Here is a 14,771-nt window from a genome sequence, read left to right on the forward strand (position 1 = left end):
AAATTTGCTTTTTGTCATGGTCTAAATAGGAAAGCATAATAAAAGCACTGCTTTCCTGTTAAACTAGAAGCCTAAACTTCTTAGTCAGTACTTTTGGTTGGGTTAGTTCAGCTTCCCAAACTGAAGAAATGAAAAAAACAAAAGCAGTGAGACAGGCCTGTTGTAAAGACAGCTTTGTGCCAGCAACAGAGTTTGTATATTTGTCATCAAAGTAATAATTACTACACTTTCTTTAAAACCCTAGGAAAATCTGCAAGTGTCGAGTAGATTCAAAGAGCCCATGGTTTCATGGAAGTGCATCACATCCCTAAAAAGAAACAGCCCACAGGCAGCAGAGCCTGAGAATCAGGGAGCTAAGAATCCATACAAAACAGAAAAACCTAAAACCAAAAACTCTTAACGCAAAGGGGTGAAGGATGAATCACAGTCCTCGCTGGATTTTTGGCCATTTGCTTTTTGCATTTCTCCCATGTGGGTTTAAAGAACTACCCAAGCTTCTTTACAGTTTTCCAGTCATGTTCACCATCGGACACCCATGCCTCAATTCAACACTATGAATCAGAATAGCATACGAACAGTAGTAACTGAAAAACTTTAGTTGGGAATTAATTTAAGATTAGTCTACTGCTGAAGCTAAATGTGTCTTGAGTGTTTCCCTCTGATGTCAGAAATCTCCAGTCTGCTACTTTGTAAGGAACTGCACCTCTGTTACCAGAATAACCAGGCAGATGTCCCCACCAACTCCTCCTCCCTATTGCTCTGAAGAACAAGAAATAAATGATTAATCATACCACAGCAGACACAGTGTGTTTTCCAGAGAAAGAAAAAACTAAGGTCATGGCACATGCGGCACTTCCATCACCGTGGGTCAATCATGTTAATTTAGGGAGAAAAATAGAAGTGGTGATGGTCTTATACCACAATTGCTTCAGAAGAGTAAACTGAGATGAAGTCAGAGCATTTGTAATACAGATATAAATCACCACCCCCCTGGCAAGTAGGGGTCATATATTACAGGATATGAAAATATAGTCTCCTTAATCCTGTAGGTATGAGGGGTGCATGGGTCCTGCTACTAATCTATATTTGGCCAGAGTCTGTAATGGTTTCAGCTATACCTTGTGATACATTATGCCAATCACAAACACACAGACATTATTTCAGCACTAGAGCATGCAGAACAACAGGAAAGATGACTCGCTGTGCATGCTCCTCTACATAGCTGTCCAGCTCCATTTGCAATATTGGAAAGCAAAGCTTGGTTGTAGGAAGACTCAAATGAATTTCTATTGTCTGAAGAGCCTTGATTTCAAAGGGAAAAGAGGGACCATCTTCTATGTGGTTGAATGCTGGCAGCTAATTAGTTCTTCCAGTCTGGCATAGCTTAAAGCATTCTAGACTGTTGACATACAACCTATTCAGTCCTACCCAACTCTGTCTAAAATAGGGCCATATGGCTATATATAAGCATGTTATGCACTGTATGACTTAGCAGATTCCTCCACACTCTGGCAAGAAATGTCTGTTAGCGTTACTTTCCCCTACCAGTCACACATCTGTGTAAAACAGAAGCAGAAACATATTATAGGAACAATACAGTACAAGGCTATATGTAAGGCTTTCAGCCATATGCAAGATGGTGTATGTTTTACAGAAAAAAAAAAAATAAATCCATATATATGCTTTATTTCCATCAGCCAGACAGTTCATGCTTACTCATTTTCAGAAGGGCAACAAGTTTGGAATGCAAAAAAAAACTTTATTAGCATAAAAAGTACACATTCAATAATCAATACTCAAATTCCTTCCCAGCATCTGGCATGTTTGATACACCTTTCCATATCTGCTACAGTTGAAGGACAAAGGGATTGTAAGTTGCCAGAGGTTTAGGGTTACAGGGGTGTTGCTGGTGGGTTTTTTTGTTCTGTGCTTTTTTAAGTTATGTAAACAATTCAGGGTGAAACCTGTACAAGCAGAATATTAGCTGTCATTTCTACATGTGAAAGTTAAATAAAAACCAATTTCACCAATACAAAAAGCAATATAAAAAAGTATTCAATGCATGACATGCCATCAGAAGAAAATGTAGGAGGACATGGCCAGTGAACATATTTTAAAAGTTAGTTCATACTGGAAATTCTCTGTAAATAACTGTACGGCTTAACATGAAAAACATTATAAAATTACTTGGTTCCATAAGAGATCTGTACAGCTGCATCTATTTTAACTTCATTACACACAAATATATTAGACTGATTAAAACGAATAAAAAAGATCATTCAAGTTTAACATTTTAAGCTGCCTATTTGATAGAGTAACTAGACAGAGGTAGATGTCCAAGATTAGTGGCCAAGCTATTCTAGCAAGACCGTTTAGCTATCTTGTCAAGTTTCTACATTCAAGGCCAATGCGAAAAGATGAAGGATGTCTTTTAAAAAGGGAGACAGACAACCTGTACTGATGGAAGTAGCTTCAATTATACTGCTGGAAGAGTATGTAATAATAAATCATTTACCAGACCACTGGATCAAGCACTAAAGCTCATGCAGTCGCTTTAACAAAAGTGAAATTAATTTGCTCATTTCCTATGCTTATTTTAGAAGCTGAACCAATGCTACTAATGCGGCTCCTAACTAGTCAAAATAAGACTGCAGGGTACCACGACGGCGAATATCACACGTCCAGCAATGGAAACCACCTCCCAGTGAATTGGCATGGCGGATATTCACTTTAATTGTAGAAATGCCTGCAAGAAACATACATCAGATACTTTAAAGTTAAAATCTCAAATGCATGTGGTACGCTTTGATCAGAGCATTAGATAATGCTTCAGCAGATCATACGGCCAGATGCAAGTACTGGAAGTATTTCCTACTCCTTTGTTAAGAATTTATTTTCCCAAATTCAAGGCAGAGAACAAGCAAGGAACATGGCTGGCTTGTTTATTCCAGTGACACCCTCAGGAATAACAGCACATGGAGGACAGCCAGTGTTTGAGGTGTTACAATGTGCCAGTAATAAAAAGGCAAATTTGGGTTTTGCAGTATGTGAAGAGTTAGCTGAAATACTGCTACAATGTATGACCAAGGCACAAGGCACACTTACTTAAACCTGCTTGAGCATTTAAGGTTCAGACACTGAATGTGCTCTTTCAAGTGCTTTTCAAGAAAAGCAGCATTCAAAATACAGAGCTCTGAATCCTTTTTTCCATGAAAGGGGGAAGAGTCTGTTGTACTTACTACCTCGGTTAAGCTTCCTCCCACTTCTTTTTACTCTGATACTTCAGCTGTGGCTCAGCTTATATGAAGTCCTGCCAGATGGCCTAGCATCAGAAGACTTCTCTGTTATGAAGCTTGCCTTTTTGCTTCTTGGTACTTTGAAGAGCTAAGGAGCAGCTCAGTGGAATCTATTATATAGGTCAGCAGTAGTTTTGTTCCCAACAGACCCGTTTTAGTTCTAGAAACTTACTGACTACATAAGTTTATCTAGAACTGATACAAAATATGACATTCAAGCATGAAAGATATGTCATGATTAGCATCAATAGCCTCATTTTTAAATACTTTCAAGCATTTATAAATCCTCAGCTCCTTGGTCATGCAGAAAATTAAAGCAACCTAAGACTGGAAAGCTAAGGGATTCACTAAAGGTTGCTGGTATTTAAAAACAGATTAAAGCATTAGATTGCATAGTTCTCACCTGCAATCATCTCAGATTTGAGGGAAGCTTCAGTAAGTGCACTCGCATCCATGGCACCAACCCTTCTTCTAGGTTCACAGTTGCTATCTTCCACCTTTGGATCATTCTCTCCTTCCCATCATTTTTGTCCCTTTAAAGGGGTCTTATGCTACTGGGGAGTATTATCTTTTACTCTATAACACAATGATTCCCTCACTTCTCATGACTTTCCATCTACCCACCAGTCTTCTATCTATCCTGTCACGTTTCACATCACCATATGCTTATCCAGCAGCAATAGTCAGCTGGCAAGCAGTAGTAGCACCAAGCAACCTGGCCACCTTCCTACTAACCAACTATAAGTCACAAGTAGATCTACCTACATCTTTCCCTCCCAGCATCATGGAAGTAGTTGGATTAAATGCATGAGTTCAGTTTTTTAAGTGTTTATTACCTGTGTTTGCAGTGAGCAGTGCGTAAGACTTTCAGATTTTATATTCAATTACTGTTCTCCTACCACCACCTATCTAAACATATTCCACCCTATCATGAGGTTACATCTCACAGAACTGAAATTCTCCATAAATGAGCAGAAATACGCAGGCTAAGTTGTCTTAATTTGACAGTTTGAAGTATATCGAGTTTGAAACTAGAAAAATCTGAACATTTTGGCAATGAGGGATAGCCAGCTCTACATCACTCAGCTATATGCACACTCAGCCTCTCCAAGACAGATTTTTACCACTGAACTGAACAGTTTTACATTAAAAAAGCTCATTCAAAAGCATGTTAGCAGTAACTTTAATTGCTAATCATACCTTTATTTGCTGCAAGCTGTAGGGACACCAGGTGTAAAAAGCACATATTCCTATGACTGAAGTATTCAGGAGAGAAATCACTGAATGATTCTTACTTGCTAATCCAATTCTTTAAGTACTTTTTCCAGTGCTAGCTGCTTTGACTACTTTAAGCAAAACCTTTGTTCATCCTGATGCACACAGCTGGTATCACAATAATTTTGGTTTAACATATGTTGAAATACGTTAGGACATACCCAGATTTTCAAACATCTTCTGAATTGATGTCTCATTGGCATCCACCATCACACGTTTCTCATCCAGCATTAGGACATTCATGGAGAGCCATTTAGAAGACATCCACAATGGGTGATCTAAACACATGAGAATGAACCTTCTACTGTACCAGTGTTGCCTCATATTATCTTAAGAATACTCTTGGAATTGTTAGAAAAGACAGAGTGAACATACCATCTGGGATGAGTGGCACTGGGGGTTGAATCACAGTCCAGCCTGCCTTCTTGAAGAGCTCAATCTGAAAGAGCAATTTAATAAGAGTCTTCAAGTATCACATTATGTCCTCCAACCTATGTCACGTTTTCTCAGGCTACTTCAATGTACATGACATACCCTTCCCTCTGTTCATCGCTACTCTTGCCCTCATTCAAGCTCCGTCTACAAACCTCATACAAGTTTTCATACAAGCATTTTTTAAAGCCTTTTCAAACTTTGCATACCACTAGCATTTTCTGCTGGTTTTCTCTATGCTCTTTATACTAAGATATGCTAAAGACAAAAGGTAACACATGCAGTTTGGAGCTTGTGAAGTAAAGATATTAGTAACGGCCCAGAAGTATTAAGTTCTTTATTTTTTCTATTATTTCTTCCCATATGACTGAAAAAGCCATTGATTATGAATTACATTGCCATTTGCAGAAACACCACATAAAATTATATTTGCATCACGTTTCATAAGAAAATGTCATTTATTTAACAAAGGGAAGAAAATAAAATCATTGTATGGACTCATTTGTGTCCCTAAGAATTACACAATTAAGTTAAAAATAAGAGGAGGGTAATTTGACTGAGGAGAATTTTTAACTTCGTTATGCGAATACTTGGAAGAGCTCAAGTGTCACCACGAGGTGGAGCTCCGATTCCAAAAACTCAACCAGCCTGGCCTGACACGATTTTAAAGAATAGCTTCCCCCTTTCACCCGCCCCTCTGAAACAGCAGGAAACTGCGGGAGAACAATTGTCACTACACTGCTGAGAAAGTTCTAAAGTCAAGATGCAAATACTCTAAGTTTCTGGACAACTGAGTGCTATTTAAATTCAATAATTAACTATATTCAAGTGCATACACCATAAATGTGTGGATAAGCCATTACGCATCAGGGACCTAATCCAGTTGAGTCATTTTTTAAAACAAAACACTTTCCATTCTGCTACACCCTTACCTGATGGCAGGGACGGTCTGGGTTAGAAAGCACAAGGCCGGGTCCAATGATATTAAAAGTGGCATCAATGTGCATAGGGTTAGGATCCTTAAAGGAGATTACATGCACCCTATAGTCTGGTGCAAGATGTCGCCTCATCCATTCAATGCCCATGTAATTTGTAACCTGAAAACAGGACAAAGTAAATTGTACTGGGCTAGAAAAACTGCATCCAAGCTTAGTTTGTCTAAAGTTTTATTTAAATAAATATTTTAAGTCAAAATAATAGAAGGTTGTGCCTTTAGCTGTTTATCTGTAAAGCAGTCCTGTACACCAGACATTCTACAAATAGTAACTTCTGTCAACATTCTTATTTTAACGCTGTTCAGGAATCCAAAAAGACCTAAGTATCGATCACTCAGATAGCAAAACTGTTGGAAGAAAGCTCTGTTTACCTGGCTCCTTTGTACAAAGATATCTCTTCCAGCTCTAATGAAATCAGCAGCATCAAAACACGGCTCAAATTCAGTAGTTACAAACTTTCCCTGAGCAGCAAGTTTATGCCTGTCTTCAACAGAGCGTATTGGATAATCCTAGTTACAGAAAAAGGAATAGCAACTTTAGGCTGGAGTTGGTAAGGAAATGTTTTCAAACTATTTGCTACTGAAAAGTATTTTGAAATTAAGAAAGTATGTTTATATTGATAGCTAGAATGTTCCTTTGGTGTGGTTTGGTTACTTATTATTAGACTAAAATAATAAAAAAAAAAGCCATAAATGTGGAAGTTTAAGCAAAAGGTTTTAAGTACATTCGAGAACAGATGATAAGAGTTACACCAAGAAGTTAACTCTCTTCAGAGCTACTGCCTCTATGATATTCTGGGTTCTGGGTCAAAAGTATTTATTGCCAGTGGAGTGGAAGCATCATTCTAAGAAATCACTACACAGTGGCAGAAATACTGGTATGCAAGCTATTTCCCAAGAAAATATTTCCCTCCTTTTCCCACACTGTAGAATGGAGCACTACTTCAAACCAGAAGGTAGATCTTCAGGAATTTAAATAGTTTTTAGGGTGAAACAATGCAATTAAGAACAAATGAGGTGTAAAAAAAAAAAACAGTACAAACAAAAACTATTGGATAAGTAGTTTCCATGCTTCAGAACAGGCTCTGGAAGTTTTCTAATACTGACAGATTACTCTAAGGCAACTCAACAGACTTCTTCACATCATTGATAAGATGTCACTGTTCCCAGAAAGTTATAATCATTCCACAAACACTTTTAATTCACTTACTATAGATGTTCTTACCAAGGTCCTAATGCATTTGGGGGACTATAGGAAACTACCAAAATTGTTCGAGTCAAAGTTATGACAACAGCAAAAAATTAAGGAAATATTTCATTAAATATTTGGAAGGTAAATACTGTTTAGATCCTCCACTACTTCTTTTATGTCACTTTTAAAATTCTAATATCATACAGAACAAAGATTATGAGTTTTTTTCTGTGACAAAATATATATTCTTTCCCATTTTCTAATACACTTAAAACACATGTACATTCTCAGGGAATCTTAATTCTTTAAAATACTCTTTGTGGTATCTTTATAGCATTCCTTCCTTGCAGTGCTAAGTTACAGCCAGTTATCAAAATAATTCAAAGCAGACTTGAATTCAACAGACACAACTTCCTGTTTCTTATTCCTGAATTGCACACACTGGAAAGGCTACAAACTATGTGCATACCCTAGAAAACCAACACATTTCAAGATTTGTTTTGTGTGTGTGTGTGTGTGTGTGTGTGTCTCCCACTCTACCCTGTGAAACCTAGATAGCAGATTGAAATAATCAACAAAATGCTATATAACCAGAACTGAACTTCTGAAGCAAAATGAGAACAATACCTGATCGTAGAGCTCATCTGCCATTGTGGGTTTGGGGGCAGTTGTCCACTTAGCACCCTGGTTGAAATAATCTTTGATTATTCGTCTATATGCTCTATACTCAAAGAACCGAGCACGCCAAGCCATAGGTGCTTCAATGATTTCATTTCCCACCACCAACAGGATGTCTCTTGGCATGGCAGCATACATACCTGAAAGAACAATGGCCATCAGCTTTTGAGACAAATATGCTCTCCTCACCTCTTTCAGCTTATTCACATTTCACCCTCCTTTTCACTATTACCACTATCCAAGGGAATGGCAAAAAGCATCTGTAGCAAAGTAGGGAAACCAGTGCATAATCTGAGGTCCTTATATTCTTCAGTAGGTTTTCAAAGTGATTTTTTTTTGCTCCAAATATCTGCAAATTTCACTACAAAGCCTCACTCACAACAAGTTCACGGCTAGATGAAAGCCATCCTCAATCTGCAAGCCTCTACTTCATAACTGGTTAATGGAAATTAACTAGACAAATGCTTATGAATTACCCAGATGACTAAAAGGTGATGAAGGGTAGCAAGTTTTCCAAGTGGTCCTCATTTCTCTATATACTATCCTTCTAAAAGTAATAGCACAGAAGAATTTGATGGAGCACAGAACTAGTGCAGGAAGTAGTCCTGTTAAGACTTTTCATTAACAGTGTCTGTTCCCTAATAAGAAGACATCTGACATGAAAGGAGCCTGGAGACTAAACTTGACAGAAAGCCAAATATGAGCCAGCACACTCTCACTGCAAGTAACCAAAGACATATGGTGCTACACAAGGAGGAATGTGGTCAGTAGGTAAAGAGACATTCAAACCTCCTGGAGAACTAGTTTTGACCTTCATAGTTTAAGACAGATCCAACAAAGGGCTATCAACATGCCTGGGAGCTGTACAGCACATGACCAGTAAAAGTAGTAAAGGGACCTCAGCTTACTTCACATAGCAAGTAGGGGACAAAGCAGTAACAGCCTAAGCTACTTTCAGGGCCACTCTAAACATGACAGATGAACGCTTCTTGGTAGTGGCAGTGAAAACATTGCAAGGGAATCTAGGAACAGATGCTGGTGTGGGAAGTTCAGGTTAGGCATCAGGAAAATATCTTTCACTAGCAAATCCATGAAGCACTAAAGGGTCAGCAAACCAGGTGGCAGAATCTCCATCCCTGGAGATTTTCCAAGTCATAGCTACACAAAGCCATCACTGACTTCATCTTGCACTAGCAATAACCCTGCTCCAACAAGACAGACAGACTTGATGACATCCAAAATGTGTTAGATATGAGCTAAACAAACAAGGCCTTCAACAAGGGAAGAATTATTTACCTGTAGACTCAAAATCAGGTGTTTTATACTTCACAGACCAGTCGATTGGATCAGGCCTCTTGACAATGACACCTTCTCTTTTCAAAATATTGCACATCTCTTCAATTTCAGCAATAGCTTTTTTTAAATGGTCTTTGGGGAAGCTCTGGCCTCCAAATTTCTGATAAAATCCCCAATACTTTTCATATGTGTTGGCCTAAAACAAAAGGACGGGTAAGTGACAATGAATAAGCATCAGTTATTTTGGTAGAGTGAAACAGATGTGCAAGACAATTCTTAATGTTCAAAGTTTCTTATTCTTCTTTCACTGACTTTCCATTCTTTTACATGCATTACAATCCTAACATGTCATAGTGTGCCTTATATTTGATTCCTGCAGTATTTTGAAGAGTTGCCAAGAATTCTTAAGGTCCAGCTGATACTTCTAAAATAAAGGGGGGGGGGGGGGCGGGGAAGAGCTGGGGGAAGGAAAAGCATCAGTGCTTCAGATAAATGGTTGATTATTTGTGGTTGAGAACCCTATCCAGGTAGCACTCTGCTGTCTTTATTTTTTGTTTTACTGCTATTTATATGCACTATTTGCAAGGTTTCACTCAGATGTTTTAGGATGTGTATGTGTCCAGTCATTAAACTTAGGTAAATACAGGTGTTAAGACTAGCTGTGAATGGCCGATGTCTGCACAAGTACATACATAAATAAAGTTAATTTCAGCTGTATGTGCTACGCAGGCCCATTGAATTATCAGGCAGACTTAGTACCAACAGCAGACTGTACATGTGGCATGACGCTCAAGAGAAAAAGTCCTTTGAGGAACAGCAGGGAAGATGGGAAAACCATTCTGGCGTCTGGAGAAGTACGCATTTCATTTGCGCTGACAAGTTAAATTGGACTTTTAGATGGGATTTTCAGGATATTTCATTTCCTCATATGTTTTGATATAGAAGCAACAGTAGCTTATATTACTTGTTTCTACTGATGGAAATACTATTATAATGTAATCAATGTTTCTAGAAGTCTTTTCCCCTCCTCAGCCATAGCCCTACAGAAAACATCATTATTTATCAAATCACAGACGAAACCCAAGAGACTACATTACACTTCAGTTATTATTTAGTGGCTGCTATTGCCAAGTGGCCATGGAAGATTTTGTCCTTATTACATTAGACCTGTACAAACACAGCAAATGCTATGGACTCTGCTATTTAGTAAGAGTAGCAAACATGTTTTTAAATGAAAACAACCTTGAGCATCCAAAATGCACACATTTGTAGTCTCCTTGTTAAAACCTCACTTTGCTACTGTCACAGTGGTGACATGGGGGATTCTGAAGCTATCTAAAGTACAGGCAACATGCCTTGCTGGCTAGAAGGGGCCATACTTCAGGTACTGCAGAAGTCTAGAAAACATAAGAGATAAATTCACCCATCAGGGTTGGACTAAAGCAAGTACACCATTTACAGGCCTAAATCCTCTGCTCCTAAAATCCTGTAACAGGCTTCTTACAAACTAATTCAAAATAAGGTTTTGGTTCTCATGGTTAAGAAAATCCAGACATAATCAAAGTAAACAATGGTGCTTCAGTTCAGTGTACTGTTAGAAGTACTTAATTCAGATTTATAAACTATGAAAGCAGCAGTTTTGATGGGTCTCTGCTAACGCTAACATGACAGAGGAACAAGGGCATATGCAGCCCTTCTGGAACAGTAGCAGAAGGTGTCAGGAACAGGTAAGCAAGTTGTCAGGCCTTCCTTCTACGAAGTCCAGCTCATTCAGCCAGCATCCTTCCTGAAGGAATTAATTCTTCATTCATCCTTCCTAAAGGAATTTGTTCCTTTTCTCTAAGCGAGGTCTTGCGTAATTTGATCACCTCAGACTTGCCAGCTGTTCAGAAGTCACATGCAGATCATATGAAGTGCCTAGCATTCCTATAGAAGCCTGTTCTGCTAATGAAACAAGTCTGTCCTAAGGAGTAAAGCTAGAGCTTTATTTTCAGAGCCAGCCATGACATACTTGAATTTCATCAGTTCACAAGAGGTACAGCTCCCCTCTGCCACACATCCTCTAGTACTGCTCTTTGCCAAACCTGAGAAATGACACTTGTGTTGAACAAATACAATGGCATAATGCTGAACTTACTACAGAGTGAGAGTTAACACCATCACACCACTCAGGTTTCCTACCTTCTGAATAAGTAGGAAGAGGGTATATGACTGGGAAATCTATTTTATTCCAATTCAGGGTTGAGAGTTCAAGCCCCTTTGTTTGCATAAGTAAAACTCATTTTAGACATTTCAAGAAGTACCATGGCCAGGACACAGAATAGAGTTTTAATAATCTCAATGAACCTTCTAAACAATTGTCTGAGAGAACCTGAGAAACTGTAGCAGCATTTAAGAAAAACTCTTTCTTTTCAGAAAGAAATTTAAGAGTATGCTGTAAGGAAATGATTCTAACAAGCAGCTCCCTACAGTTGCTATATATTTTAAACATTTGCTGTGGTAAATAATTAACATTATCAACATCCTGCTAGTCTGCAGTTACAGAACTCAACCTTTCTCAGACTACTAAGTAGAAAACTACACTTTTTTAAAGTAGTAACCCTATGCAATTTTGAGCCCAATTAAACCTTCAGCAGTCCTACCAACTATCTCAAAAACTACAGTACATACTTTGATAACATCAAGGCTCTATTACTGGAGCAGACTGCACATACAGCACTACTACTGACTTGCTAAAGCCGCTAATTCAGTTAGAAGTTGAAGGAAGAAGCACACATACAACAGAGGTATGCTGTAAAGTTTTACAGATGTAAACAACTACTTTGAATGAAGAAAGAATCTTTAAAAGTAAAACCACACTGTGTGCACTGTAAAGCTTAAACAGATTTACAGATAAAAGCCCACATTATCTCCTATTAAAGGTCGGGTTATTTACCTTAACCTCCACAGAAAAGGGTGGGACACAAGCATTTTCAGCTCTTCCCACAATGACCTCTTCCAGTGGGTCCCATTCATTGTATGAGCAAACAAGACAGTCCTTAGGCACAGGGCTAGCAGCCTTGTTGTCATCAGCAGCAAAGGTGTTCTGGGAGGCGGTAGCTGCCTGGGTGCTCTGGAAAGATCGCTGCACCCATCCTGTGAAGACTCTTCCAAGCTTAAAATAAAAGTGAACATTATAGTTTCCTTAAAAAAGCCAAAAAGCAATGGTTCAGCGCACAACTGCCTTACACTGTAATCCCAAAGCAATCTGCACTATTCGGAGCATTAACAGAAACACTGTTACAGACATTCCAATTTATTCACAGCCTACTAGATGCTTATGGGACAATTTGCCATTTAAAATCCATTCAGTTTAGAAGAGTGATGACGCCAGAAGCACAGCATTGACAGCAGCGACTGAAGCCACTGAACGCTGTGCTCCTGAACTGGGAGGATGCATGGGTCAGCCTCAGTCAAAAGCCCGCAGCTGCCCCGCGCCCTCTCCCACCAGTCGGAGCACCCGCCGGCGCACAGAGACCACATAGGACCTCCTCCCAGCAGAGCATCCTCAACCCCACTGTCCACCCTGCCCCGAGCCCGGCAGCGGATCTGCGCCGCACCAACCCGCGAGCCGATGTAATGCGCCGCTTCGGCCCCGCGGCTTCCCCCGCGGAAGCACCGCACTCGCAGCATGTCCGCCGGCAGGACAGGACAGCGCACAACAACTTCGTGCCGCTCCGCGCTCACCTCACCGGCAGCGCAACTACGCCCCCCATCCGGCCCGCAGCCTTTATGGCGGCCCGCCACGCCCCCCGCACTGCCCATTGGCTGAGCGGGCGCGGAGCGGCGCGGAGCCTAGGTTGGGGCGGCTGCTGCCGGGCTGCGGCGGGTCCCGGCGGGAAGGTGAAGGGCCGGCGCAGCGGCGCGGCATCCCGGGCCGGGGTGCTGGCGTAACTCGGTCGAGAGGAAGGAGCCCCGGCCCGGGCCCCGGAGGCGCGGTCTAGCTGGATGAGGCAATCTCCAGCGGCTTCTTTCAACATACCTGGATTTCATTCCCACAAGCGGCGCTTCGGCAGCGCGGCGCTTCGGCAGCAATTTGCCTTTGAAGATTGCCAGTCAGGTTTACAATTCTTCTCTAAAAAGTGTACTCAAGTGCATCACTCGGTTATTTTTAGTTATCAAATACACACATTCTTCACGAAACCTACAGCATACAGATTCCATTTTACCAAATATTCCAATAATCCGTATGTTGAGAATTCAGATTTTTAGACTACAACCTAAAGATTTTGTGATTCGCCTGAAATATTTTAATTACAGAAGGAGTGTTTCAAGGATATCCCAAACACTTCATCTCAGATTCTGCCTTCTCAAAATCCATATTGCAGTATGATGAAAAGTAATCTTAAAACCTAAACCAGTTATCTCCCAGCAGACCTATACTTCTCCCTGCAGAATCTCGTCTCCATGACAAAATCAACAGAAGTATCTTCAAAAATATTTCTCTCAACAGAACTGCAGTCCACAATGAGAAATATTAGCTACCAGCTCGACTCATATTTAGTATACCCTCCCTTACCCTGACACATTATTCTGCAATTTCTCAGCTTTGCATACAAGTTCACTTTGAAATAATTTGATTTTGTCTTTCAAAAGTAAAAAGTTGCCATAGTAAAAATTACTTTTTCCTGAGTCTGTTTAAAGTTGTAAAAGTTCGCATATTTCTTTCAACTTTATTATTTTTGGTTCTGCCTGTATCACCCATGCAGTGCCTGGCATATCTTCAGCCTTGTTCAATACTCCATCATTATCTGGAGCTAAAACAGTGGGCATGGCTGTGAACAGACATGGTATTTAACATTACTCTTATGTGTAAGATTGCAGGTGGCATTAGTGAACTCACAGACGTATCTGTAGTAGGAAAGAAATAAACATTATTAGCAGTAGCATAGATTAAAACATAAGCTATGGTCATAGACTGCAGCAAATCAGGTACAGTTTTAATATGCCTTAGCCATACAAGTAAGCAAGTTTCATTCTACTGGATAATTCATCATTCAGCAGTTCACCTTTTTGGCACAGGTAAACAGTGCACCTTCCCAGGGGAAAAAAGGACAGTGTGAATTCTCTCTTCATGAATTTACATACTTCTCAGAAAAGTTCATTATTTTAGTTGGCATGATATCAAGCATCATGGCATCAAGCATGCTTTACCCTGTTTCAGAAGACTGCAGAACTTCCTTGTAACTTACTCATCTTGGGTTGTTAAGACTCATTTGTAACATAACTGCCTCAAACACTATTCTTATATTGAAAAGGATACAAGGATTTTTTTTTTGTTTTGTTTTTAAAGGGAGTTTTCTTGATTCTAGTTAATTCCTACTTACCAATTCATGTCATTTATTTAATAATAATATTAAACAACTAAGTTTATGCTAGTCCTGCTCAAATGTTTGTTATTTGATTCAGTTGATTTTGCTAAGGTCTACTCACATTGACCTTCTAAAAAAATTAATGATTGGCTTGTGGCTAAATCCAAAGGTCTTGCTTCTTTCTCTGTCCTTTTCAACTTATCAGCTAGTTTTGGACCTTTGGATCATTCTTTATCAACTCAGTTTACATAGCTTTT

General features: G+C 39.6%; 1 protein-coding gene across 1 annotated transcript; it reads right to left on the reverse strand.

The window, feature by feature from the left end:
* Positions 1-1,738: 1,738 nt before the first annotated feature.
* Positions 1,739-12,978, reverse strand: GATM (glycine amidinotransferase). The gene is made up of 9 exons (XM_065688333.1): positions 12,767-12,978; positions 12,099-12,317; positions 9,164-9,359; positions 7,817-8,007; positions 6,370-6,507; positions 5,936-6,100; positions 4,947-5,010; positions 4,733-4,849; positions 1,739-2,746 (listed from the first exon to the last, which is right to left on the reverse strand). Exons 1-9 carry the CDS (start codon positions 12,965-12,967, stop codon positions 2,634-2,636), a joined length of 1,404 nt encoding a protein of 467 aa, XP_065544405.1. The 5' UTR covers positions 12,968-12,978; the 3' UTR covers positions 1,739-2,633.
* Positions 12,979-14,771: the final 1,793 nt, after the last annotated feature.

Source organism: Lathamus discolor, chromosome 8 (assembly GCF_037157495.1).
Source record: "Lathamus discolor isolate bLatDis1 chromosome 8, bLatDis1.hap1, whole genome shotgun sequence".
Taxonomy (NCBI): domain Eukaryota; kingdom Metazoa; phylum Chordata; class Aves; order Psittaciformes; family Psittacidae; genus Lathamus; species Lathamus discolor.